Below are 27,112 nucleotides of genomic sequence, written 5' to 3' on the forward strand. Positions count from 1 at the left end.
TAATCGACTGATTAATATTTGACTCTGAAGCCACCTTCGGTAAGAAGGAAGGGTTAGTCCTGAGAGACACTCTATCCTTATGAAAAATCAGATAAGGGGGGTTTCATGCAAAGGGCTTGAAGTTCCGAAACTCTCCTGGCTGAAGTAATAGCAACTAGAAAGGCTGTTTTCCATGATAAGAACTTTAATGGAACTGAGGTGGCAGGCTCAAAAGGTGGGCTCGTCAATGCTTGTAAAACCAGAGTTAAGTCCCATGGGGGGACCGCAGTTTTAACTGGTGGTTTCAATAGAGAAATGCCTTTCAAGAAGGTTTTGCATATCTTTGCAGAAGCTAAAGATCCCAGTCCATCTCCCACATGAAAATGGGAAATGGCTGCCAGTTGTACTTTAACTGTAGATGCACTAGCTCCTTGATGGAAAATGTGTGACAGAAAATCAAGAACCGTCGGAATAGGGACAGTAAAGGGATCTAAGCCCTTGTCCTTAGCCCAGATAGAAAAATGCTTCCATTTACTGCTGTAAACTTTTCTGGTAGCAGGCCTGTGAGCCACTACCAGAATGGCCTTCACTGGTGATGAGATGCCGGGAGTCCTTGCCATCAGTGGAACTGGATCAACCAAGCCGCAAGCTTGAGGTTTACCAGGTTCGGAAGTTGCAATCCCGCAGGATGCGAAATCAGATCCGGAATTGGATCTTAGATCCATGGAGGAACTACAGTGTGAGACCGCAGATATGGGAACCAGATCTGGGGAGGCCAGAATGGAGCTATGAGGATAATTCTGCTCCCCAACCGATGTGCTTTCTGAATGAACTTCGTCATAAGAGGAAGGGGGGGATAAGTATAGAGGAGACCGGGTGGCCAAGCATGAACCAGAGCGTCTCTGGGGCTCTCCCCTGGTGGGGGAAGTATCGCGAAAAACTCGCTGCACTTTGTGTTTGACAGAGAAGCGAAAAGATCGCAGCAAGGTAGACCCCATTTGAGGAAGATCTGTTTCGCAACTGATGGTTTGAGAGACCACTCGTACGGTGTGAGGATCACACGACTCAGTTTGTTCGCCTGAATGTTGGACCGACCCGGAATGTGCGTTGCTACCAGAAAGCAGTTGGTGGATAACGCCCACTCCCAAACTCTCATAGCCTCTCGACAAAGGGGATAAGATCTGGTTCCTCCCTGTTTGTTTATGTACCAGACTACTGCCATGTTGTCTGTTTGAACCGCAATAGTCCCTAGAGGAAGAAGGCCGTGGACAGCTTGCAACGCCAGAAGCACCGCCCTCATCTCTAGGACATTGATATGCAAAGCAGTCTCTAAGGGGGTCCACGTGCCTTGGACGGTTCTGCCCGAAAAATGCCCCCCCACCCACCAGAGGCGAGAAGCATCCGTGGTCAACGTGGCTTGGGGTGGGGGCATTACGAAGGGTCTCCCTTCTCGCAGCTCCCGTGAGCGAAGCCACCAGAGGAGGGAGTCCCTGCAAGCCCTGCTCAGTGGAATAGGGGTGTTCAACGGATGTAGCAACAGAGACCATTGGGCTTGAAGGGTCCATTGCAGAATCCTCATTCGTAGACATGCGTGTAGACAAAGACCGATTGCCTCCACTATAGACCCTAGTGCTCTCAGAGTAACCCTGCTGAAGGAGCCGGGTTCTGAAGGAGGGCTAATACCTGAGAAGACAAACTGTTCACCCTGTCCAGAGTTAGTAGGGCTCGAGAGAGGCGAGTGTCCAATTTGGCCCCTATAAATTCCAGAACCTGCACAGGATGAAGAAAGGACTTTTGAAGGTTTACCGAAATGCCCAAACTCTGGGCAAGAGTTAGAGCATAATCCCTGGCAACACACAGTTGATGCCTGCTCGAGGCAGTAAGGAGCCAGTCGTCCAGGTATGAAAAGACCTGAATGCCCTGGAGTTTCAGGTGGGCTGCAACCACTGCCATGACTTTGGTGAACACCCTGGTGGCTGAGGTGAGGCCGAATGGAAGAATCCTGAATTGATAATGACTGGCTCCCAGCCGGAAGCGGAGAAACCTCCTGGATCGTCTGTCCATCAAAATGTGGTAGTATGCATCCTTGAGGTCTATCGAGCACATCCAGTCTTTCTCCCGAAGGAGGGGGAGAATTGATTGAAGAGTGACCATCCAGAATTTCTCTTTGGGAATGAACAGGTTCAGGGAAGAGAGATCTAGAATAGGTCTTAAGTCCCCCGTCTTTTTTGGCACCAAAAAGAACCTGGAGTAATAGCCCAATCCGAACTGGTCTGGGGGGACATGCTGGATGGGTCTTTTTTCTAGCAGCTTCGAAATTTCTGGAACTGCCACCTCCCTTTGATCGGGTGGGACATCGGGGAGGTGCTTCATGGAGGGGGGAAGATTTAGGAAGGGGATGGAATAACCTCTAGAATATGATTTGGAGCACCCATCGATCCGTCGTGATGGACTCCCAATTTAGTAGGTGCTCCGACAAACGTCCCCCGACTACCTCCAGAGAGGGACAGTCGGGTAAGCCCTCAGGGCTGTTGCGCGGGTCTGTCCGAGAACGGTTCTCTAGACCCGAAATTACACGGATCCCCTCTGCCTCTGGGCCGGCGTCCACCTTGTCCTCCTCTGCCTCTGAAGGACGAGGGGTCCGAAGCTGGGCAAGACTGCTGAGACTTCTGGAACCACATCTTCTTTTGTCCCCTCTGATTCCTCGAAAAGGATCGTTGGGGATTAGAGAAGCGGACTCCGACGGCAGACAGCATCTTCCTGTCCTTCTCGCTTTTGGACCAGCATCTCGTGTACGGTCTTGCCAAAGAGCGAAGAACCGTCAAAGGGAGCATTTGCGAAGGACGCTTTAAAAGGTTCCGCAAAATCGCAAAGGCGGAGCCAGGCATGACGCCGCAAGATGACCCTAGCTCCGCTAGCTTTAGCAGCTCCCTCCGTAGCATGGGAGAGTAGCCGCATAGACGTGTTCGAGATAGACTTCAGAGTGGCCATATGAGTCGAGAAAGTCTTCTGATCCTCGACTGTCATGGACTCCGGGGGAGCTGCAGCGTATTCCTTTATTAGGTCTCGCTGTAGCCTGATGTGTGCCATGTAGTTCAGCGCCCTTACAGAGAAGGTGGCTGAAGCAAACATCTGCTTCCCAATGCCTGAGATTCCTTATCCGGAGGGTGGACCGAGGAACTCTCCTGCACGAGTTCCTTCTTCGTGGCAGCCACCACCAACATGGCATCCACAGGTGAACCCTTAGACCAGGCCTGCCTATCAGAGGGAGGGCTAAGAATTTTGTCTGGCCATCTTGGAATTGGCTCCACGGTGTCAAGCTCCTTCCACGCCCTGGCAGCAATTAAGTTTACCTGGGGGTCGGCCGGATGGGACACCCAGGAGGTAGACATGCCTGCCTCAAACGCCTCCAGAAACACGGACTCGTCCGAGGAAGGTTTTTGGGCAGACCACCCCACTCTAATTCACAACATTTCCATGATGTCTCCAAAGGAGGCATCCTCAGGGGCTGACCTTGGGGAACCTTCCCCTTCATCCAAATCCGTGTCTGTTGTGAGGGACTCAAGGGAGTCCAGGTGCCTCCTTTTACACTTCCGTTTGCGAGGGACCTCTTCGGTGGAACTATCCGAGGAGGGCTCACCTATGGGGTCCTGTTCCTCTAAGGGAACTAACTGGAGGGTTTGAGCAGGCTGTCCCAGTGGTCGGATGATGGAGGATAGACCCAAATGCATAGGGGGGGGTGGGAGGATCCGATGCTCGGACCGGGGATCTGGAAGACCTCAACAGAACCCTCTCCACTACCTCAAAAGCCGAGGGCGAGCCGCTTTCCCCCAGGCTCCGAAAGCAGTCTCCTCGGCTCTGAAGCAGGGATTGGTGTCGGAGCCGAAGCGGTCAGATCCGAGAGGGAAGTGTGCTCCGACCTGAAGAGCGCTGAAGACACACCATCCCCTACGGATCTGATTCTCGGCTCTCGGCCCCGAGAGCTAGGATGTGACATGCTCGAGGGTACAGTCTTGGAATTGGCTCCACGGTGTCAGGCTCCTTCCACACCCTGGTAGCAATTAAGTCTACCAGGGGGTCGGCCGGATGGGACACCCAGGAGGTAGACATGCCTGCCTCAAACGCCTCCAGAAACACGGACTCGTCCGAGGAAGGTTTTTGGGCAGATCACCCCCCTCTAATTCGCCACATTTCCATGATGTCTCCAAAGGAGACATCCTCAGGGGCTGACCTTGGGGAACCTTCCCCTTCATCCAAATCCGTGTCTGTTGTGAGGGACTCAGGGGAGTCCAGGTGCCTCCTTTTACACTTCCATTTGCGAGGGACCTCTTCGGTGGAACTATCCGAGGAGGGCTCACCTACGGGGTCCTGTTCCTCTAAGGGAACTAACTGGAGGGTTTGAGCAGGCTGTCCCAGTGGTCGGATGATGGAGGATAGACCCAAATGCATAGAGGGGGTGGGAGGATCCGATGGCCGGACCGGGGATCTGGAAGACCTCGACAGAACCCTCTCCACTACCTCAAAAGCCGAGGGCGAGCCGCTTTCCCCAGGCTCCGAAAGCAGTCTCCTCGGCTCCGAAGCAGGGATCGGTGTCGGAGCCGAAGCGGTCGGATCCGAGAGGAAAGTGTGCTCCAACCTGAAGGGCGCTGAAGACACACCAACCCCTACGGATCTGATTCTCGGCTCTCGGCCCCGAGAGCTAGGATCTGACATGCTCGAGGGTACAGTCGGCGTCGAAGCTATAGGCGCCGACAAATCCCCGGCTCCGAAAGGGGCCGGATCCGATGACTCCAAAACCCGAAAATGGGTTGGAGAAGGAGTGATCGGAGCAAAAAGGGGGACTGCACTCCCCCCTTGAGGGGGGGAGGCAGGAGCACCCCCATCTGCATCTGAGTCTGCAGAAATTGACGCATCATCCGATCCATGTCTGCGTCGGTCAGGCTTCTCGTAGACCTAGAAGATGTCATCGAGATGCGCCGGGAGGGCCGCCTCGATGACCTCGAGGGAGACCGGTACTCCTCCTCTGGCTCCGGCAAGAAACTAGGCGAACGGAACCGGGAGGGAGAGGATCCAGAGGCCCTCGTGGAGGGACTAGAGACTTTAGATGGCGGGGCTGAGGGATGAGTCTCAGCCCGCCTTTTATGACTCTTGTGCTTCTCCCTATCTTTTTCCTTATGCCTCTTCTCTCTTGAAGAGGCAGACGAGGCCCCTGAGCTCTGTGCAGCAGAGGGAGGTTGAGTCACAGGCAGAGTCGGGGGACCTAAATGTACGGGGGCTGCGGTAGCAGCCTGTGCCTTAGAGAGAGAGGAAGAAGAAGAGTCCTGCGGTAACAAGCCTGCCAGGATCAACTTGTTCTTCCTATCCCTGATGGCCCAGGGGTTAAACGCTGCACATATCTGGCAGCTAGTGGATAAGTGGGCCACCCCCAGACACAAAATGCACTGAGTGTGGCCATCAGCCGGGGAAAGCTTATGGCCACACTCAGTGCAGTTAGAAAAGACGGCTTTGGGCCCTTCAGCCATCACACTAACACACCCAGACACTAAGGGGAGGGACAAAATCGACGACTATAAACTAAAAATACCACAAAAAAATAAAACTACGACTATAATTCGACAAATAGGGACTAAACCACGCACACACTAACAAAAAATTAAACTTTTTGTCTAACTTTTAACAAGATTAACTGAAAAGATCTCACCCAGCCTAAAGAGCTCTTCACTAGTAGCTTCTTTCAGCCGCGGCAAACTCGATCTGGGAAAGGCAGCATGTAGTGGGGGATTATGGGTAAAGGGGAGGAGCTAGGAGCTCGGATCTTTTAGCTAGTAAAGCTTCACTGAAGCAAACCTGAATGAGTGCAGCTTACAGGCAAGTAATAAACAAAGAAAAAGCTTGCGATCATGCTGAGCAGTGACGTCACATCACTAAGCTGAGAGGACGCCCACAAGGTGATGAAATGAACTGAAGAGCTGGAGAAATCCATGGTTGCTGCATGGGGGCCCTTGTTTACATGGAGATAATTGGGGGCTCCTCACGGCTGTGGGTTTGGCGGGTGCCTAATGCTTGCTATGCTCACAAAAATATTGCAAAACCAGAGAACAACTAGCCTTGAGTGGATGCTGTTTATGTTGCTGGCACCAAGTAGAAACCCTTTCCCATTTGCTACTATATGATTTTCCAGTACCAGCCTTTCTTGACTCCATTAGTACCTCCTGTATGTCCTCAGTAAAGAGATGCCTAAAAGGAATTAAGACCCATTTATCCAAGTAGTCAACTGAAGTCAAATGATGATGGGGTGTATTGACCACCCCTGTTCTTGTGTCAGTAGCTCCAGTCTGTGAGAAAGCTTGTGGTAATTGCCCCGGGCCATTTTCAAATGAAGGGAGAACCACTCTTGTCTGGGCCAGAACAGTCACCACAATGATCTTGGGGGATTCCTTCTGAATGTTCATTAGTACCCTCAATATTAGTGGAAAGGGCAGAAAAGTATACTGGAACATTCCTGTCAAAGGAAGAGAAAAAGGCATCTGTCTTCCAGGCCTTCTTGCATGGAGTCCTAGAACAGAATCTTGCCAGTTGATTGTTTAGACAGGAGGCAAAGAGGTCTAACTTGAGAAACTCCCCACAGATGGATTAAATCTTGAAAGACCACCCCTGATATAGTTTCCATTTGTGAGGTTCTGCTCTGATCCTGCTCAGCTTGGCTACCACACAGTTTTGCTCTGACGGAATGTTGGATGCCTGTAGAGTGAGAATATACTGTGAAGCTATATCCCAAGCTAACATGGCTAGTCTGCAAAGGGGGTATGACCTACTTCCCCCTGCTTACCGATGTACCACATGACTATGTTATTGTCTGTAACAACTTAAAGAGACCCAGTGACCAAAGATGACTCCAAGAGTTGAGTGCATTGATAAGAGCAAACATTTATTTTATATTTATGTGCTTGCATCTGTCCTCGGCATCCCATGCACCCTGCACATTTATATCCTCTGAAACTGTTCCCCAAGCAAAGTCCAAGGTGTCTGTGGTGACTGACTGCTTTGGAACAGTGAGCGATAAAGGCAGACCCAGATGTAAAGCTATCTGCTGTCTGCACCAAATGATTTCTCTTCTAACAAATCCCAGCACTGAGATTGTAAAAGAAAAGGTGTTGGTGCTGGGACCAAGAGACTTCAGATATCACTATATCTTTCTCATGTGAAGTCCTGCAAGAGGTATCATGATAATAAAAAACACAAAATCGAACACCCTGATGTATTTCCAGACAGTGACCGAAGTTTGAATGGAAAATGTTAGAAACTGAGGTGTCAAGGTGATGTCTCAGGAACACATCCTATGTGAAGGAGTCAAGAAAAACTTTTGAATGCTCTCTTGGAATCCTAGCTTGTGTAAGAGATCTCTCACTCAACAGAGAGAGAGATTTCTGACACTTTGCAAAAATAAGCAAGTCATCTAAATATGGAAATATGTGGATACTCTGTAGCCTACAACAAAGTATAACTGGAGCTAGACACTTTGTGAACACTCTTGGTGCAGTAGATAGTCCAACGGGTAAGGCAAAGAACTGATAATGTTATCTAGACACATAAAATCCTTAAGAAATGTCCGAAGTCTGGATGAATAGAGATGTGATGATAAGCATCTTTTAAGTCTAGTGTTCACCAGGAAACTTGAAAGAGGAAGAAGAGGCAACAGACTGCAAACTGATATCATTTTGAATTTGGGCACTATTGCAAACAGACTTAGGAAAGAAAGATCCAGAACTGGTCTCCAAGCATTTTTTTTCTTTAGCTCTAAGAACATCCTTGAATAAAAACCCTTTCCCTACTCCTTGGGACAGCATGCGATGAAGAGCTATTGGAAACAAAACAGTCTGATCTGGAGGATGAGGGATGACCTGCTGAAAAGGAGGAATTTCCTCCCACTGCCATCTGTAACCTTGATGAATGAACTTCAGAACCCATTTGTCTGAAACAATCTGTTGCCAAAGAGAAAAATGGAGATTCAGAGTTTCTGGAAGAAGAAAGGGCCCACGGTAGGATGGGGTCACAAGGTCTCTTGAATAGTCATTCAAACTCGCTGGACTGTCCCTGGTTTTGTAGGGCTTCTTTTAGGAACTCCCTTGCCATTTCTTCTTAAATGTCTGTTTACTTTATTTTATCGATACTGTTTATTCTGTTTTTTGCCAAAATTGGATGAAGAGTTACAGAATCCCTTAGAAAATTTGGAAAAGGAGGGCTGAAAAAATATTGGAGATTCCAATGATCAGCGTACCCTTTTTATCACACAATCACCTCTGCAGCAGAGGGGCTAAAATGAAATCTCTATCCAAAGGAGAATTTAAAATATAATTTTAACATCATTTGTGAGGTTCTGAGAATGCAACAATGCTAACTTCCACAAAAGAGTACCAGTGACCATAGCCCTGGAAGAAGCATCAACTGAGTCCTACACACACTATAAACAATGAATAGTGACCTCTGCAATAGAAGAAATTAACTTATTTAAAGCAGATTTTTCCTCAGAAGAAGAAACTGCAGATAAAACATTCCTCACACTTTCACAATTAGTCAGAACAAACTTTGACATATGAGCATGAAAATTCAAAATTCTGAACATCAAAGTTGCAGAAGTATACACTATACAATTTTTCCCATACTTATTAAAAAGAAGTTATGTCTTACCATAATGTTCCATTTGTATTGTTGATCCTCGTTCAGTCATTACGCATGGGGTATCGGTTCCGAGCTCGGAACCAAACTGGCCATTTTCCAAGCTCGCGTCAGCTCTCGAGCTAAACTTTTAGCCATAATCCCCCTCTCCCTGTTACCTCAGATTGAGTTTGCAAGTTAAAGAAGGTAGAGGCTACCTCTGGTCAAATAACCTAAGAGAACTGGATGGTGAGATCCACTAGAAACCACAGGAGGGGGAAGGAGGGAGGGTCGTAATGACTGAACGAGGATCAGCAATACAGATGGAACGTTATGGTAAGACATAACTTCTTTATCTGATATTGCTAATCCTTGTTCATTCTTTACGCATGGGACAGAGTCCCCAGCTACCTCTATTCCTGGGAGGCTCTCATGGAAGGACATTCCTGAGCACCATATAACCGAAAGATGCTCTTCCCCTGGAGGCCAAATCCAATTTGTAATGATTGATGAAGGTATGAGACGTAGCCCAAGTTGCAGCTGCACAGATGTCATGTAAAGAAGCTCTGGCATGGAAGGTAGCAGAAGTTGTCACCGACCTTGTTGAATGAGCTTTCATGGTGGTAGGCAACGAGATATTACATTGTGTGTAAATAAAGGTCACATAGTCCTTCAACCATCTAGCTAATGTGACCTTAGCAACAGCAGATCCTAATCTAGATCCAGAAAAGGCCAAAAATAACTGGTCAGATTTACAAAAGGGTTTAGTCCTGTTTAAGTAAAAATGGATTTGCCTGTGTATATCCAGGGTATGTAGGCAATACTCTCCTCTGTTTGAATGGTTGGGAAAGAAAACTGGCAATTCAAAGGCTTGATTAATGGACATTTCAGAGTTTAGGCAGAAATGACGGATTAGTTCTCAGAGACACTCTATCTCTATGAAAACTTATGGTCTCTTGATACATAAAGCTTGAAGTTCAGAAATATGTCTGGCAGAAGTAATAGCGACCAAAAACAAGGTTTTCCATGACAAATACTTGAGGTCGCAAGAAGAGGCTGGTTCGAAAGGTGCCATTGTCAGAGCTTGTAGAACTAATGATAAATCCCATGGTTGAATAAGTTCTCTAAAAGGTGGCTTCAGATGATTCACACCTTTAATGAAGGTTTTGCACAATTTATGGGGCATAAGAGAGGAATCTTGGACACCCTCATGAAAATTAGAAATTGCAGCCAAATGAACTCTAATGGTAGAGGCCGATAGACCCTACTGAAACAGGTTGGCCAGATAATCTAGTATTATCAACACTGATGCTGAAAAGGGGTCTACCTGTTTATCTTTCAGCCAACAGGTAAATCTTTTCCACTTGCTCAGATAAGTAATTCTAGTGGAAGACTTATGAGAAGCAATGAGAATATCACGTACTGGTAAAGAAAGATCACTCTGCCTGGCAATCAAGGGAATTGGAGTAGCCAAGCCGTTAGCTTCAGGCTGGGATGAATCAGGTTCTGTGGGTGTGAGATCAACTCCGAGATTAGATGGAGAATCCATGGTCGATCTAGTAGGTGAAACCAAAGGAATGGGAACCAAATCTGTCGGGGCCAATATGGTGCTATGAGGATTACCTTGCTCTTCAATCGCTGGGCTTTCTTCAGAAACTGGGGAATGAGAGGAAAGGGTAGAAATGCGTAGAGAAGACTCGAGGGCCAATCGTGGACTAGAGCATCCCTGGGTGACTGTCCCGGAGGGGGAATCAGGGCAAAGTAGCTGCTGCATTTGTAGTTGGTCGGGGATGCAAAGAGGTCGCAGCAAGGACGGCCCTAGCGATGGAAGATCTCTGTCGCTAACAAGGGATTCAGGGACCACTCGTGAGGTTGAAGAATTAACCTGCTGAGTCTGTCTGCTATCACGCTGGAACTCCCGGGAATGTGTGTTGCTAGAAGAAAATGGTTGGTAGCAATCACCCATTGCCATATCCTCATGGCCTCTCGACAAAGGGGGTAAGATTTGGTTCCACCTTGCTTGTTGATGTACCAAACCACCGTTATGTTGTCTGATTGAATCGCAATTGTCCCAGATGGCAGCAGGGGATGGAATGCTTGCAACGCCAGAAGCACTGCCCTCAGCTCTAGAACATTTCTATGCAGATGGGCCTCCAGTTGGGACCAAGTGCCTTGGACTGTCTGTCCCTGACATAGCCGCCCTACCCTATCAGGGAGGCATCAGTGGTCACTGTAGCCTTGGGTTGCTTGGGGGAGAAGGGGCAAGACCATTGTGAGAGATTGTGCGTCATCCACCAATTTAAATCCTGTTTGCATCTGTGGGTTACTCGAATCATGGCTGAAAGAGGATGCTGAAAAGGATACCATTGGGTGAGCAGTAGTCATTGTAGAAGCCTCATGCGAGACCTGGCCAGGGGAACAATGGTGATGGAGGCTGCCATGGAACCCAACAGCTGTAGAACCGAGTGAGCCGTGGATTTTTCCTTTGAAAGGATTGGAATTAGTTGTTGCTTTATCGTTAAAATGATGTGCTCTGGAATAGCAGCTCTGCAGTTTTTTTTGTGTCCAAGATAACCCCTATGAATTCTGTCAGCTGAGATGGGGTGAGATTGGATTTCTGCCAGTTTATGGTTATGCCTAGCCTTTGAGCAGTGAGGATAGAGTATGTCAGGGCTTTTTCCAGTAGATGTCTGGTGGGGGCGGAAATGAGACAGTCGTCTAGGTATGGAAACACCTGGAATCCTTGAAGTCGCAAGTGAGCTGTAAGGACTGCCATGCACTTTGTGAACACTTTGGGGGCTGTAGAGAGTCCGGAAGGCAGTACTCTGAACTGGTAGTGACTGGCTCTCGCACGGAAGGGCAGAAATCTTTATGACCTGTTCAACTTTATGTGGTAGTGCGCATCTTGAAGATCTATAGAGCACATCCAATCGTCTTTTTCCAAAAGCGAGAGGATAGACTGTATAGTGATCATCTGGAATTTTTGTACTCTCACAAACTTGTTCAATACACTGAGATCCAAAATTGGTCTCCAGTCCCCGGTTTTCTTTGGCACTAAAAATAGTCTTGAGTAGAATCCAGATCCTATCTGGTCTGGAGGGACTATTTGGATGACTCTTTTTCTTAGCAGCTTTTCTATCTCTAGTGCTGCTGCTTCTCTTTGACTGGGTGGAACGTCAGGAAGATTTTTTGAAGGGATGGGACAAAGATCGAAGGGGATATGATAACCTTTGGTTATGATCCTTTGTACCCAGGAATCGTTGGTGCCAGGCAGAAGGGTACAAGGAGAAACGTCCCTCAACCACCTCCAGAGGAAAGGAGTTGGGCCGCTCTTCAGGAGCGCTGGTAGGATTGACCAGGGAAAGAATCCCTGGAACCATGGTTACGCGGTCCCCCTCTGCCCCGAAAGGAGCGTCTTCCCTGTGAGTTTCCCCCTCTGCCTCTGGGGGAGAACTCGGCCTGTGTGTCACGGAAAGGACCCTGAGATATATTGAACCATATCTTCCCACTCTTTTGATTTCGGGAGAAAGCACGTGGAGGGGAAGAATAACAGACACCTACGGCAGAAAGGGTCTTACCGTCCTGTTCACATCTGGCCAGTGTGCTTTTAACTTTGGGCCCAAACAACGAGGAGGGCTCAATGGGAGCATTAAGAAAGGAAGACTTAAAAGGTTCCGCGAAGTTGCACAAGCGCATCCAGGCGTGTCATCTCAAGACCGCAGCTGAACCCGCCACTCTAGCTGCTCCTTCTGATGCGTGAGATATCAATCGCATAGAGGAGTTAGATATAGACTCAATGGTTGCCAGCTGAGAGGCCACTTTGACACTGACCTCATCAGACACTGCACCAACCAAGGTTTCAGAGAGCTCAGAAACCAGATCCCTCTGAAGCCTGGTAAAATGTGCCATATAATTCAGGGACCTGATAGCAAAGGTCGCTGAAGCAAAGGTGCACTTCCCTATTCTGTCCAGGGCCCGGGCCTCCCTGTTAGGCGGATGGACCAGTCTGGCTTTCTTCTTCTTCTGCCAGATCCTTTTTTGTTGCGGCCAACACCACCAAAGCATCTACAGGAAGACCATTGGACCAATGGGGATCCAAAGCAGGAGTGGACAAGATCTTATCTGGCCTCCGGGGAATAGCTTCAACAGTATCAGGGGCCTTCCAAGCACACTGCACGATGAACTTGACAAGTTCATCGGCAGGTGGAGTAACCCAGGGGGTAGGGGGCCAGGCGCGAAAGGCCTGCAGGAACACAGATTCCTCCGGGGTCGGATTAGAGGACTGCCAGTCACCTCTCTGTTTCAGGATTTCGAAGATATCGCCAAAGGATACCTCAGAGGGTGACCGAGGGGATCCTTCCCCCTCATCAAAATCTGTGTCTTCGGTGAGGGACTCCTCTGTGGAGTCCATGTGCTTCCTCTTACACAAACTTTTCCGGTTGACCTCCTCAGCGGGAGAAGCTGGGGAAGACAACGGAAAGGAGGATTCCTGAGGGAATATGTCCTGAGGCCCTTGCACCCGGTGTCCGCTAGGTGCGACTTGTGAAACCAGTGTACCAGAGGAGGGCGGAGGTATAGACAGTCCGGTATCGCCAGCAGCAGCGAAAGCCTTCTCCATCAGTTGGAAGGCTGGTCCACCCAGAGAGGAGTGTATGTCTAGGACAGGGGGCACTCCTCCCCCTAAGTGGCTCAGCCTGCCGACCCGGAGTCCCTGGATGGCTGTGAAGCAGCAAGCTATGCGTGTCACAGCTGACATCCTGGGTCGTAGCAAAACTTTCCTGCCACGAAGGCAACTGTGGTACCTTAGTGAGATCCATAAAGGGAACCGCAGAAGGGGAAGACTGTACTATATACCCATGGATTTCAAAGGCAATGAAGGAGGAGAATAAGAAGGTGTCTTTGGAGATGGGTGATCACCTCTCAAGGAAGGATAGTTCCTGAGGGGTGGAATACATCTGGTCAAGAATGCCTGGTCCAAGACGCAACACATCATGTTCGGAAAGGCTTCTAGTGGACCTCACAGAGACTGAGAGAGAAACAGGCCTGTCCACAAAAGAGGCAGACTCAGTGCCCATCTCATCTGACTGCACAGAGGACAACAGTGCTGAGAAAGACTGGACTACTCTAGTCTGCACCGAAGAAGTCATCTGTGCCGATGTCATTGTCTGCACCGACACAGGGATTGGTGCCGAAGTGGTTGTCGGTGCCGAATATGGAACCGACAAAACTGGAGTCAACAATAAATCCTTGGTTCCGAGGAAGATCGCTGAGCCGGGGCAGTCAAGGTCTGTGCCGACTGAACGGTCAGTGCTGATACAGTGGTAATGGTCTGAACCGAGGAGTCCCTCGGTGCCGATATGTAGAAGGCTGCAGGAGAGGATGGAGCCGAAATCACTAATGGAGCCGAAGGCCTGGGCACCAAAAGCAATGGGGCTGACAGAGTTCCGGAGCTGAAATTTTAGCCTTTTTAGGTTTTGGTTGGTGAGAGTCCCCAGCCGGGGATGAAGGCAAGGATTTAGACTTAGTAGAAACATCCATTTTCTTATGGGCTTTAGGAGGGGGTTGAGACCTCTGACCCAGAAATATCCTCTGAAAAGGGAGATTTTAGAAGTCCCTTAAGTATCAGCTTGTTTTTCCTTTCTAACAAAGTTCTATTAGAAAAGTTCTCACAAATAGTACAAGGTGGTTCAACAGATAAATGGGAAGCTCACAAACAATAAACACATAAAGAGTGTGCATCAGAAGTAGGCAGTTTGTGTCCACAATCAGAACACCACTTAAACCCCGGACTACCTTTTTTATCTGCCATATTAACTAATAGAAAAGAACCAACAATGGTACAAGAGAGTACCCGAAGGTATGAAAGAGAAAGGGAAAAAGATTAACAACGATGATAAAGAGAAAATTACCTCATGGTAAAAAAAGTAAGTAAAGGACAGAAAAAACCTGAGGAAATTATGAACGTTAGATGCGATAGGGCAAGAGACAATAAAATATCAACTTTTCTGACAGAAAAGTAATTTGTAAAGCAATTAAACAACAAATGACTGTACTTAGCTCAAGAGAAGTAGCTTGACACGACCAGATGGCAATGTGGTAAACTAAATCTGAGATAACAGGGAGAGGGGGGGTTGTGGGTAAGAGTTTAGCTCGAGAGTTTGATGCTGACGCGAGCTTGGACAATGGCCGGCTCAGTTTCGAGCTTGGAACCAATACCCCATGCGTAAGAAATGAATGAGGATTAACATCAGATTAATTTTTCCATCCTTATCAGAAAGTGTAGGCTTGAAATTAAGTGGGATGAAATCAAGCTATAGCTGTTGGGTCAGGTTTGGGAATAGTGTAAAAAAATTAAAAGATTAAGGAACTTTATAAATCTTATCTGCCTTTTTAAGAGCAGCTGGCTGACTTATCAGGAAAATTGTAGGCAGTAACACACACACACTCTAAAGCAGTCAAGAAAGAAGGAATAGGTATAGGTTCTGGAAAATACTTCTGTAACAACTCATAGTATTTTCCGAGAAACTGAGAAACCTTAGTGTTCTCCCACTGAAAACACTGGCAATTCTAGCAATAGTCTCACAGAAAGAGAACCCATCACAGGGAGAATCAGAAACTGAGATCTCTTCTGAGTCTGAATCAGAAATCTGAGGAGGAGACCCTGTATCTGTCCCTTCATCTTCCTGTTCAGACTCAGAACCTTGAATATCTTCATAAAAAGAGGTGTTCGTCTTTCTTTAACCAGAAACTAATTTACAAGGAGGATCAATAGCCTGAATTAAACCCTGAGCGAGACCCAGTAAACTACTCCTGTCTAAGGAAATTTGAAGAGGAGTAGGAATATGCTTAGTTTTGTTTCTTTTTGACAGGAAAATGGGGCCAACTTTATTACTAATGGCAGCAGCAGCAGCTTTCCCGGGATGGGCACAGTATTCTGACACAGCAGGGAAGCCTTCCCTGTTCCCTCTCCCAGTCTTTCCCACTGAGAGGACCCCAACAGCTGCATAGTACATGGCTAACACCTGCACCATGGTGGCTGTACATGCTGCAACAGATGGATCCAGGGTAAAAGATGAGTGAGCTGAGGTGCAACAAATGACCACCCACCTGTAGATGAGGCAAATTATTAGCCTGCTTTCATGGCATGGACTGTTTGCTTAACTTTTTCTATTTTTGGCTGTAAGAAGGACCGACATGGGACTGATAGCTGGTTCCGTGGCATGCCAAAAATGGTGCCTTTTCCTGGGAAAGACAAGCAGCAAATGTCGGTAAAAAGTCTTTCAAAGTCATTTTCCTCACAGAAAAACACAGTAAAAGGCACTTTGAAACACTTTGCCTGTCCCAAAAAAGAAAAATAAATATAATTTCTACACAGAAAAAAATGTTTTTATTAACTTTATACAACTTTTACATGGACAGGAAAAAAGATCTCTCCCATTTAAAAGTATGATACAGTCTTGTGACAGTCCAATAAAACACAATATTCCTAACTTTAAAACAATTTTCCTGAAGAGGAAAGTGATAAAACACAAACAATATTTAGAAAATGGAAGATTTTTCTCCAAAGGGAACTTATCTGCCCAGCAGAAGAACAGCATCAAGCCGACTGTTGATCCTCAAAAGCCTTATAGGACCCTTTTCTTTGGTGGTACTAAAGCTTTAAAGGGCTTGGCACCCAAACTTGTCTTTTAGTCAGCTTAGCTGAAGCTGCCTGATAGTTTGGGTGCATGGAAGGTGCTCTGAAGTTTTGGAAGCTGTCTGGCTGTTATACCCTTTCAGAATATAACCCATATAGGTAAGGCTATTGCAGCAGTGATCAATGTGATGAACATTATTGATGTTACTTTTTCTCCATCAGGAGGTCATTAACCACTCTAATGAGGATCATTTCCACCTTGTGACTAGATCTAAACACAGACATATGATGATGCCAGATGAGAGTACAAATGTGCATAGACTACTTTCTTGACCAACTTACTGAAAAAGGAAGGTTCAAGACTCAGTGATGATTCTCCAAAATGCTCATAACCAAAGATAAACCATCTTGAGGACTGAGATGACTAAGGCTATTTTAATATAGATGGAAAAACCCCAGCCCTCAATGAGGAGCATGTAATTAAGAGAATAACTGGACCTAGCAAATTGAGGCATGCACTTAACAGCATTGCAGGGCCAGGATCCGATGTACAATAAGTCAGGTGCTTAAGTGAAATAGCATTCATAAACTTATCATAATCAATATAATCAAACTCTACCTAACATAAAGCTGAACTACCCAACCCAGTGATTGGCTGTGCTCAACAAATATATTCTGGGGAAATGAGTGCCTTATCTTGTCAATTATACCTGTACAACACTGTGTAGCTCCCTCACAATCCTCCGAGGACAAACAAAAGAAAAAAAAAACTCTCACTCTCTAGGTAGCCAGGCACATGCTGTTAACTTGCTGAACACCCACAAAGGCATAGCTTGTGTGTCCAGAACAATTTAGACCTTAGGAAGGTGCTTTTGCCTCCATCTACACTTCATCCTCTGGCAGAAACATATAACCACCACCACTAATGCTCAAACCATGGTTCTTGTTGATGGCGAACCTATGACATGAGTGTCAAAGGTGACATGCCACAATGTTTTAGGTGACACACCAGCATTCACCAACACCCGAGTTACCAAGGAAACTGAACGAACAAAAATATAAGAAATATGAGACCCTGCACCACCCACAGCTTAAAATGGATTCTCGCTATCCGTATCAGCACATCATCTGTCATCATGGCAGCCGCACAGTTCAGCTGACGTCTAACCGTTGCACCGGAAGGTCATTTTCAAATTGCAAGTGCAATATCTACAACTGTAGACTCCAAATGAGTGTATTTGTTTGAAATCAGCTTTTGCATTCGTTACTGTGTGAAGTGTACTGAATTATTTTGTGCCAGGACCCAGTTCAACAACACTGCTGCAGAGGTAAGGAAGTATTAACCTCAAAGACTATTTCCCTATACTGTCTCGAGAGTCGGTAGAGGGCAGTGCTAACATCGTTTTCTCTTTGTGGTTACACTTCTGCCAAGGGCATGTAGTGTGCATTTCTAAGCATATGTTGTTTTACATTCCTCTCAACAGTCCTGCTTAATCCCTCCTAAAACTGGTGACTTTTTACACTTGACAACAATTAGATTTACAAACTTATTTTACTTCAGAAAATGTATATTAATTCACATTCATTTTATTATGTACTCCAGCTTAATGATTATTTATGGATTTATTTTATTTTTTTGTAATTTATTTGAATTGTGATATATTTGTCAGTACAAGAAAGAGAAAAGTGAAAGTTAGCTTGGCAATGGTTGCTGTTTCACTTGGATTTCCTGTCTGCACTGAAATTGACATAATTTTGGTGACTGTTCATATTAAGACACATGAGGATGCATACTAGCAAGTCCTGCCCCCAATGTGATGACAGCAGACATTGTAATTATAATTTCATACCTCTTACTTTTCCGAAAATGAATTTTTGTGATAAACAAGTTGTTTTTAACAGGAAGAGCGTTTAAAATTCTAGAGAGTTTAATGTCCATCAAGGGCTTTGCATCCCCAACTCAGTAGGACTACAAAGCAGTGGAACTTAAAATTGTGTACAGCAGGGAGTGCAGGGGAACAGTAGACACCTTGCTGGGTGTATGTAATAATTTACATTCTGATGGGGTCCAGCTGCAAATGTATGAGGCACTTTGCATAAAAAAAGCAAAGCCCTCTTATAAATGAGTAGGACTTCTGGGGGGGTGGAAAAACATATGCCCACATCAGACAAGGTCTTTCTGTCTTTCTCACTTCGTGCTAATGTGATTCATACTTTGGGACCAAAAAGTGCAGATTTGCCGACAGGCACTTTGACGAAGGAAGATTTAAAGGGGGTCTGCGAAATCACGCAAACGCATCCAAGCATGGCATCTCATGACAATGCTTGATGCGGCAGCTCGAGCTGCCCCCTCGGTAGTGTGAGATATCAAACGCATTGAGGAGTTCGAGACAGATTCAAGGGTAGCTAGCTGCGAGGTGACAGTGTCACGCACCTCATTAGGCAGTATCCCTGCCAAAGGGGAAGACATTTCAGAGGTTAGGTCTATTTGGAGGCGAGTGAAGTGTGCCAGATAGTTCAGCAACCGAATGGCAAAGGTCTTTGAAGCATAGGCCTGCTTCCCTAGTCTGTCCATGGCCCGAGACTCCCTGTTTGGAAGATGGACAGTGGAACTATCTTCTGCCATTTCCATCTTGGTGGCCGCCGCCATGACCATGGAATCAACCGTCAACTGTTTGGACCAGTTGGGCTGGTCTTCAGGGGTGGAGAGAATTTTGTCCGGCCTCCGGGGGACAGGTTCTACGTTGTCCGGGGCCTTCCAGGCATGCTGCATGATCAGCTTAATAAGCTCTTCCACAGGTTGGGTCACCCAGAAAGTAGATGGCCGGGCATGGAAGGCCTGCAAGAACACCGATTCCACAGAAGGGTTAGAGGACTTCCAGTCTCCCCGCTGCTTGAGGATTTTGAGAATGTCTCCAAATGAGACTTTGTCTGGGGGGGAGACTGTGGGGACTCTTCCCCCTCATCACAATCAGTGTCCTCAGTGATAGATTCCTCAGGGGAATCAAGGTGCTTCCTCTTGCACCATTTCTTCCGGGGTGGTTCCCCAGTGGGATCTTCTGAGGAGGACTCTGGAGAAAGGGTTCCCTTCAAAGGGAGGTCTTGCAGCTCCCTTGCCAGGGATCCCGAAGTAGGGGGTTGGGGCAGCTGCATGCTAGAGTGGGTTTCTGGTGCCAATGTCATTGATGCTGACTGCGAGCCTGCAGAGGTAAGAAACATCTCCATCACCTGGAAAACAGGTCCGCCAGAGCAGAGATGGGAGCCCGGAACAGAGAAGGACAACCTCGGAAACGGGGTCACACCCCACCCTGAGGAGCTCACCTCCAGGTGAGGAGCTCCGAGAGGACTGGAAGCTGTCGGAGCAGTGGACATAGACGGCACCAGCGAAGGTACCAAGGTGCTGATAGTCCAAACACTGCTCCGAGAGTGCACTGGCTCCAACAGAGCCAATGCAGCAAGGGTGGTCAGTGCCAACAGGGAAAACACCACAGTCGGGTCCAAGACAGTATGCACCAGGGTGGACATCGGTACCAAGATCTCTGTGGCCTGGGTAGAGGCTGAAGGAGGATAAACAGGAGAATATGCTGTGAAGGATTCCAAGCCAAAGGGGACAGAAGGTCTAGCTAGAGTGGGCAATCCCCTAGCTGTCAGAAGCTGGTCCACAACCCGCACTACATCTAGTTCAGAAAGACTCCTGGTGGATCTAAAGACTCCTGGTGGATCTAAAGGAGGCTGCTGAAGGAGAATCAGGTCTTTCAAGAAAGGGGCTAAACCGATGCCCCAAAAAAGGGTCGTACATTGGAGAGTATCTGGTTCTTGGAAGATACTCAACTTTAGGAACCGAGGTTATAGTCTGTGGAGCAGAAGAAGCTATCGGCACCATGGCCGGGGGTGGTGCCGAAGCAGGTATGGTCATGAAAGCCAGTGTCAGAACCAAGGACGGCACCAAAGCTGATGGTGCTGAGGCTGGAACTGAAATAGGAGTTAACATCAGAGACGGCAACAACGGCACCAAAGCTGATGGTGCTGAGGCTGGAACTGAAATAGGAGTTAACATCAGAGACGGCAACAAGGAAGAAGGCACAGGGCCTGCTGCTGAAGAGGTCTGCGCCAAGGGCGCTGGAGAAGCATGGAGCTGACTTGGCTCTGTAACTGATGGAGATGCAGGAACTGAGTGACTCTGTTTTTCCTTGTGTTTCTTGGTCATAGGAGGTGGTGAGACCTCCAACGCAGATAGAGCCTCCGAAAAAGGCATTTTGATTAAACCTTCCAGAATTAGCTTGTTTTTGCACTCTGCTAGAGTGCAATTGCTAAAACTAGAACAAATATCACAATCAGCATTTAGATGGTCCACGCCCAAACAGTAAACGCATCGAGCATGGCCATCCGAGTTGGGCATCTTACACCCACACTTGTCACACTGTTTAAACCCCAACTTAACTTTGTCTGACAAAGTACAGGCAACAAAGGGCTATCCTAAAGGAAACAACTATAACAAGGGAAAGAAAAGGAGAGCATACCAATGATGGTATTTAAAAATACCACAAGTGGTAAAGGAAGGCCTACCAAAGGAAGGAGAGAGGGACAGTACCAACGATGGTAGAGATTTAACTACCAAAGGTAAAGGGTAGGAAATAGAAGCAGGTTATAGGCGGTAGTAAGAAAAGGCTAAACTGACTAAAAAACGACAGTTTAAAGAGAAACTACACAAAAAAAATCACAAATTTCCACTTAGCTTTGAGAGAGATGGCTAGACACGTCTGACGAGGAATGTGGCAAACGAGATCTGGAGAGACTATGAGAGGGGCATTATGGGTAGGTCTTAGCTGAGAGTTTTTGGCTGGAGCGAGCTTGGAAATGGCCTCTGTCGGTTCCGAGGATGGAACTGAAGTCCTAACAGTAAGGAATGAATAAAGATTTACAACATCAGATTTAGATTTACAAACTTATTTTACTTCAGAAAATGTATATTAATTCATGTTCATTTTATTCTGTACTCCAGCTTAATGATTATTTATGGATTTATTTTATTTTTTGCAATTTATTTGAATTGTGATGTATTTGTCAGTACAAGAAAGAGAAAAGTGAAAGTTAGCTTGGCAATGGTTGCTGTTTCACTTGGATTTCCTGTCTGCACTGAAACTGACATAATTTTGGTGACTTTTCATATTAGGACACATGAAGATGCATACTAGCAAGTCCTGCCCCCAATGTGATGACAGCAGACATTGTAATTATAATTTCATACCTCTTACTTTTCCCAAAATGAATTTTTGTGATAAACAAGTTGTTTTTAACAGGAAGAGCGATTAAAAATCTAGAGAGTTTAATGTCCATCAAGGGCTTTGCATCCCCAACTCAGTAGGACTACAAAGCAGTGGAACTTAAAACTGTGCACAGCAGGGAGTGCAGGGTAACAGTAGACACCTTGCTGGGTGTGTGTAATAAATTTACATTCTGATGGGGTCCAGTTGCAAATGTATGAGGCGCTCTGCATAAAAAAAGCAAAGCCCTCTATAAATGAGCAAACAGAGTTATCTGGCAATATACCTGTGGAGGAAAAAAAGTTCTTTTAACATTCGTCCTCCCAGGTTAAAGTTAAAGCAAAAACAGACCTTGACCCATATAATTTATGGCAAAGAACTTTATGAAATTAACATAAAAATAGTACCATTTATTGAATGTAAATGTGATACCGTATGCATATAAGAATTGTAGTGTTTGTAATTCCTCTAAAGATGTGATGAATGACGAAACATCAGGAGCAATGGATTTTAAAATTCTGTGAGCTCTTAAAAATTATAGAAGCTGTAAATTTTTATTTCTTTAATGTTCTAGCCCTGTTACAGTGGAACCTCAAATTAAAAAATCCCGACTGAGTGATAAAGGAAGTGTTTGAAACTTTCAATATGCATGGACTGAGAAATATGGCATTACTAACAGAAACGGCAAAGCAATGCATCTATTATGTCATGAAACAGTTGTAAGCAGAAGATGGAATGTAAAAAGACAATTTGAAACAAAACACCCCAGCTTGCAATGAGTGTCAATCAAATAACTTCCTTAAATTTTTAACAGGCCCTATGAATTTAACATCAGCAAGTTTCAGCATTGCTCACTCCATAGCTCAGCATGGAAAAGACCTCAGTGAAGGAGAATTTAGTAAATAAACTCTTCTAAAATGTGCACCTTTTTTGGTTTCAAGATATGCAAAATAAAGATGCTATTATTAAGCGTATTTCTGATTTACCATTCAGCAGAAATACCATTAAAGAGTGATGACAATGATGTCTGATGTACAACATGAAAAGGAGACTTAAATAATTGTAAATATTTTTTGATTTGTCTTGTCAGAACTATTGATGTTACCTCAACGGCTCAGCTGGCATCATTGTTAGATTTTCCAGTGGTCAGACAATGAGAGAATAGCTGGTAAAGCTAGAAACAGTACCAATAAGTACATTAGGGAATGAAATATGCAACATTGTTCTAAATATATTCCATGACCGAAGCACTGATATGTCTAAAGTTGTGCCTGTGATGATGGGCATCCAATATGGTGGAAAAAAAAGTCAGATTTGTGAAACTGTTTATGGAAGCTACTGTGCTAAGTGGATACTTGTGCTGTTTCATTGCATTATCCACCAGGAAGCTGTGTGTGCTAAGGCAGGATTCACAGAACTACATGATGTAATGACAGCTGTAACAAAAATAGTGAATCTAATAGCTGCTCGACCACTTCACAAGCGAGAATTTTCTGCACTATTGCATGAAGTTGAATCAACTTACAGTGGACTGCTAATGCACAAAGATGTGAAGTGGCAGAGACGAGGAAAGTCCTTGAAAGATTTGTGGAGTGCTATGAAGAAATTGTTATTTATTGAGAACAAAAATTTGGAGCAGTTTCCTCAGCTCAGTGATTATACAAGGGTCAGCACATGGATTTTTTTTACTGACCTCTTGATTCATATGAATGAACTGAAAGTAAAGTTACAAGGTTTTGGCAAAAATACTGACATGTTTGGAACCATAAAAGCCTTTGAAACTAAACTTCAAATAAATTTTTAAACGAGATGTGGGGACTAAAACTTAAGTATTTTCCTTGACTAAAAAATATTTTTAGGAGGTCACTTGGATGTGCAAAATGAAATGGAGCCCTTGCATATAAAGTACCAGCACATTTTAAATTCAATAACTGATCAGTTTTGGTGGAAGATTTAATCAATTCAGAAGTTTAGAACAGACAATTAAAATAATTAAGTATCCAGATGTAGTAGTCTACAGTACTATAGAATTAAATGATTTCCATTGGCTACAAATTAAAGGATTATAGCTGCAGTTAGCAGAGTTCCAGACTAACATCTGGACTCAAGTGTTTGTCGACCTGAGGTCTAAATCTGAGGATCTGGAAAGAAATCACCTGCAGAATGAAGAATGCCACCATGAGCAAGAACTTTTGAATGCTTGGAACTGAATACTGGAAACCTTTAGCACCCTTAAAATTCTAGCATTGGCTTTACTCACATTTTTTTCCTCTACACTCTTTTGTAGGACCTTATTCTCAGCATTAAACAAACATGTCCTCCCCGTGGTTGGGTGGGCGTTCGAAAGACATGCATAAATGGGTGTGCCTTCGTTGAAGGTTGAATGTCGAGCTGGCACCTTGACGTTCGTGAAAATCTACTGCCAATCATTAGTGGACCGGAGTTCCGCTGTGGCGACCCCTAACCGGGAAAAGCTGAAAGACAACAGCAAAATGGACAAAAGAAACCAACTGACAGATGAAGCTGGTGTTGCTTGCTTGGGCTTGAAGTGCACAAAGTACCTACCTTCAAATTCAGACTTATCGATTAATTAAAACTCGGCAACAAAAAGTCATTAATTTATGTTAAATCAAATGCAATTCATTCCATATTTTTTTTCTGTTCAATTCAAAATTACTATTACAAGTATGGTAATTTGTTAGTGAACTATTTTAAGCCCAATTATCAGTGCACATATCATTTTCTCTCTAGCTAAGTTACTGATTTTTCTTTTACTTTTATAATATATAGCACCACACATAACTGGGCTGTATTTTTTGAAATAAATAAATAGTAAAAAATTGTTTCTCTTTTGATTGGGGGGGGGGGCACACGCCAGCAGAGTCATATTAGGGCACTTTCTGAATGTCTGACATGCTGATCGCAAAAGGTTCGCCATCACTGCTCTAGAATGTACACAAACTGAGGCGACCAGTTCCAGTGCAATGATGAAGGCATTACTGTAGACAATTAGAAGGAAGAGTCAGTGCAAAAGTAGAGTTTTTATTCTGAGATGGTGCTGATAAACTGTAGCAGTATCAAATTTATAACAGTTGTGAAGATGCTGCCTGTCCTTAGGAGCTTTATATATACTGTTCGCTATGTCTGGTGCAGCTGGCTTCGATTTTACTGCTGATTACTAACTTTTATGCATTTATTTGTCTTTTGTTAACTTTTATAACATTTGTAAAGTATTACATAGATGAGAAACAGCATTTTCTTTCTAAAATACTCATCATCAGGGACACAATTTTCCATTTCTGGAGAAAATAATACAAATCCCAGAATCTGAACTCTAAGAACCAGAAAAACATGTCATTTCATGGTATGTGTCAATTCGCTTTAGAAAACTCACTAACTCATCATAAAGCACAACTATGTAAATAAACTAAAGTTATGGACTTACCATAAAGCTAGATCCAGGTTGTCTTGCTTTTGTCCTGTTCAACCTTTGGGTTAGCAGATACAACCTCAGTGACTTTTAGAAGCTTTGGATTCAGGGCTCTGACACCTTCTATACCCATAATTCCCTTTGTTCCCAAATTACCTTAGATTGAGTTTGCATCCTTCTGAAACAGAGACATTACCTGACAATCTGGTATACACAGATTTACCTACAAGATGAAGTAGGAAAGATGGCAGCAGAATAATGAACAGCATTTACCAGGCTGACAAGGTCCCTGATCAGGTCCACCGGTTCTACAGGAGTGAACAGGCAGCAATTTAGGTTTAGGGATAGAGGGAGAGCTGTTGAACCAGATGAAAACAAGACAACACAGATCTAGCATTATAGTAAAGTGCATAACTTTTGTATTCTGTGTTGTCTGTTTTCTTCTGATTCAACCTTTGGGACAGATTCCCAAGCTACCAAAACACTTGGGTGGAATCAAAGAGGGATATTCCTGAAAACAGTGGAACCAAAGGATGCATGGGATCTGGACTGTACATCCAGCTTACAGTGAGACATAAAGGCGTGAACAGTACACTAAGTAGCTGCAGCACAAATCTAGTCAATAGGAATTTGGCACATAAGGCAGTAGAAGAATCTATTGCCCTTATAGAATTAACCTTTTATTTGTTAGGCAAAAAAAGTCCCAGCTTTTTGTACACAAATGATATACAGTCAGAAAATCACCTAGATATTGTGACGTTTTATACCCTTTGACAAATTTTAGTCCACTGCAAACATGATACTTATAGGACATACACACAGCATAAGCAAACAGACTAGGCAAATGCACTTGCCTTTGTCGAGCAGCTCTTGTCCACTAGTTCTCCATGTGTGTGTGATATGTGTTTTTGTTTAAGTACACATACTCAGATACATGTCCTCAATTTGCCACGCATACATCTCAGCCCCCAAGGGTGGCATTAGACCCATCCCTGAAACCCAAACCAGGCAAGGACGTCTCTCATTCACTAATGCTTGGGTAAAAGTGTGGCTTGCTAAAAGACAATCTCCTCTGAAAAGAGGAAACCCTTCTAAATCACTCTGAGAAGGGAAAATTGATGATCATGATGAGGGAGAGACAAACAAGGATTTTAAAGCAGTAGAAAAAGTAAAGATAATAGGTTTACAGGTTCAGCTGTCACATTTCCAAGCTACTGATTTTCTTAAGAGTATACAGTTAGGTCAGTCTTCACAGCAGTGACTAGGGATATTTATGGTTTTATTCATCACAATACAGTACATGAAACAGTGTTTCAGTACTCACTTTTAAGGCGTTTAAGGATAATTTTTGTATGAATACTGATATCTGAGGAAATTAAAACATGCAGTTTGTTTGACAGGTACATCTACAAGAATATAAAAAAAACTTAACATAGATAAAAATAAGGAAAAGATGGTTTCCTGCAAGAACAGTGAAAGAATGAAAAAGCATACCTAAAGAAGTAAGACTGGCAACCTAATCTTGAAATGTTTAAAACAAAGCTAGACAGTGATGTGGTTCGCAGGATGTATACATAATTAATGTGGGGTATATGAGGTTTATTCATTAATTCTGGATCCTGACATTTACATTGCTAAGTTATGTAACAGTCAATAGCTACACTACAATGCCTTAGAAATGGGTAAATTATGCTGCAGAACTCAGCAGATTGTACTGCAGAAGTATAACTGCCTTACTTGAGAAAGTAAAATAAACTGATTTACAGAACGGTAGGCTCTAGAAAGAAAGGGGAGAAATATTAAAGTCATAGTTGAGGCAACTCATTAAATCAGCTTTATTTCCTACTGTTCTGAATTCCCCTCAACAGAAATAATATAACTTGACACTAAATCCATTTGTTAAATGCAACAGTGCAAGCAAATCTTACCTTGTTGTGCCAGTTCCTCTCCCCATATTTTTCTTTCAGCTTTCAAACCATCAATTACAGATTCCTGGGCAGTCAGTTGTGAAATAAATCTTGATTTTTCACGCTTCAGTAACTCAATTTGAATAGTTTTTTGTCTGTCCTCTTCTGCAATGGCTTCAAGAGATCTTATTCGACTCTTAAGGCAAATACATAACACATTACTAAAGGACATTAAAATGTT

General features: G+C 44.8%; 1 protein-coding gene across 1 annotated transcript in view; it reads right to left on the reverse strand.

The window, feature by feature from the left end:
- Nucleotides 1–27,112, reverse strand: part of LRRCC1 (leucine rich repeat and coiled-coil centrosomal protein 1) — a 1,845,576-nt gene that overhangs the window by 469,676 nt on the left and 1,348,788 nt on the right. Inside the window, exon 14 of the mRNA XM_044066062.1 lies at nucleotides 26,893–27,067. Within this exon, the coding sequence (XP_043921997.1) occupies nucleotides 26,893–27,067 (175 nt within the window). The remainder of the gene's footprint in view (nucleotides 1–26,892; nucleotides 27,068–27,112) is intronic.

The sequence above is a fragment of the Protopterus annectens genome, chromosome 3.part0 (assembly GCF_019279795.1).
Source record: "Protopterus annectens isolate FY-2018-M chromosome 3.part0, PAN1.0, whole genome shotgun sequence".
Taxonomy (NCBI): Eukaryota; Metazoa; Chordata; order Ceratodontiformes; family Protopteridae; genus Protopterus; species Protopterus annectens.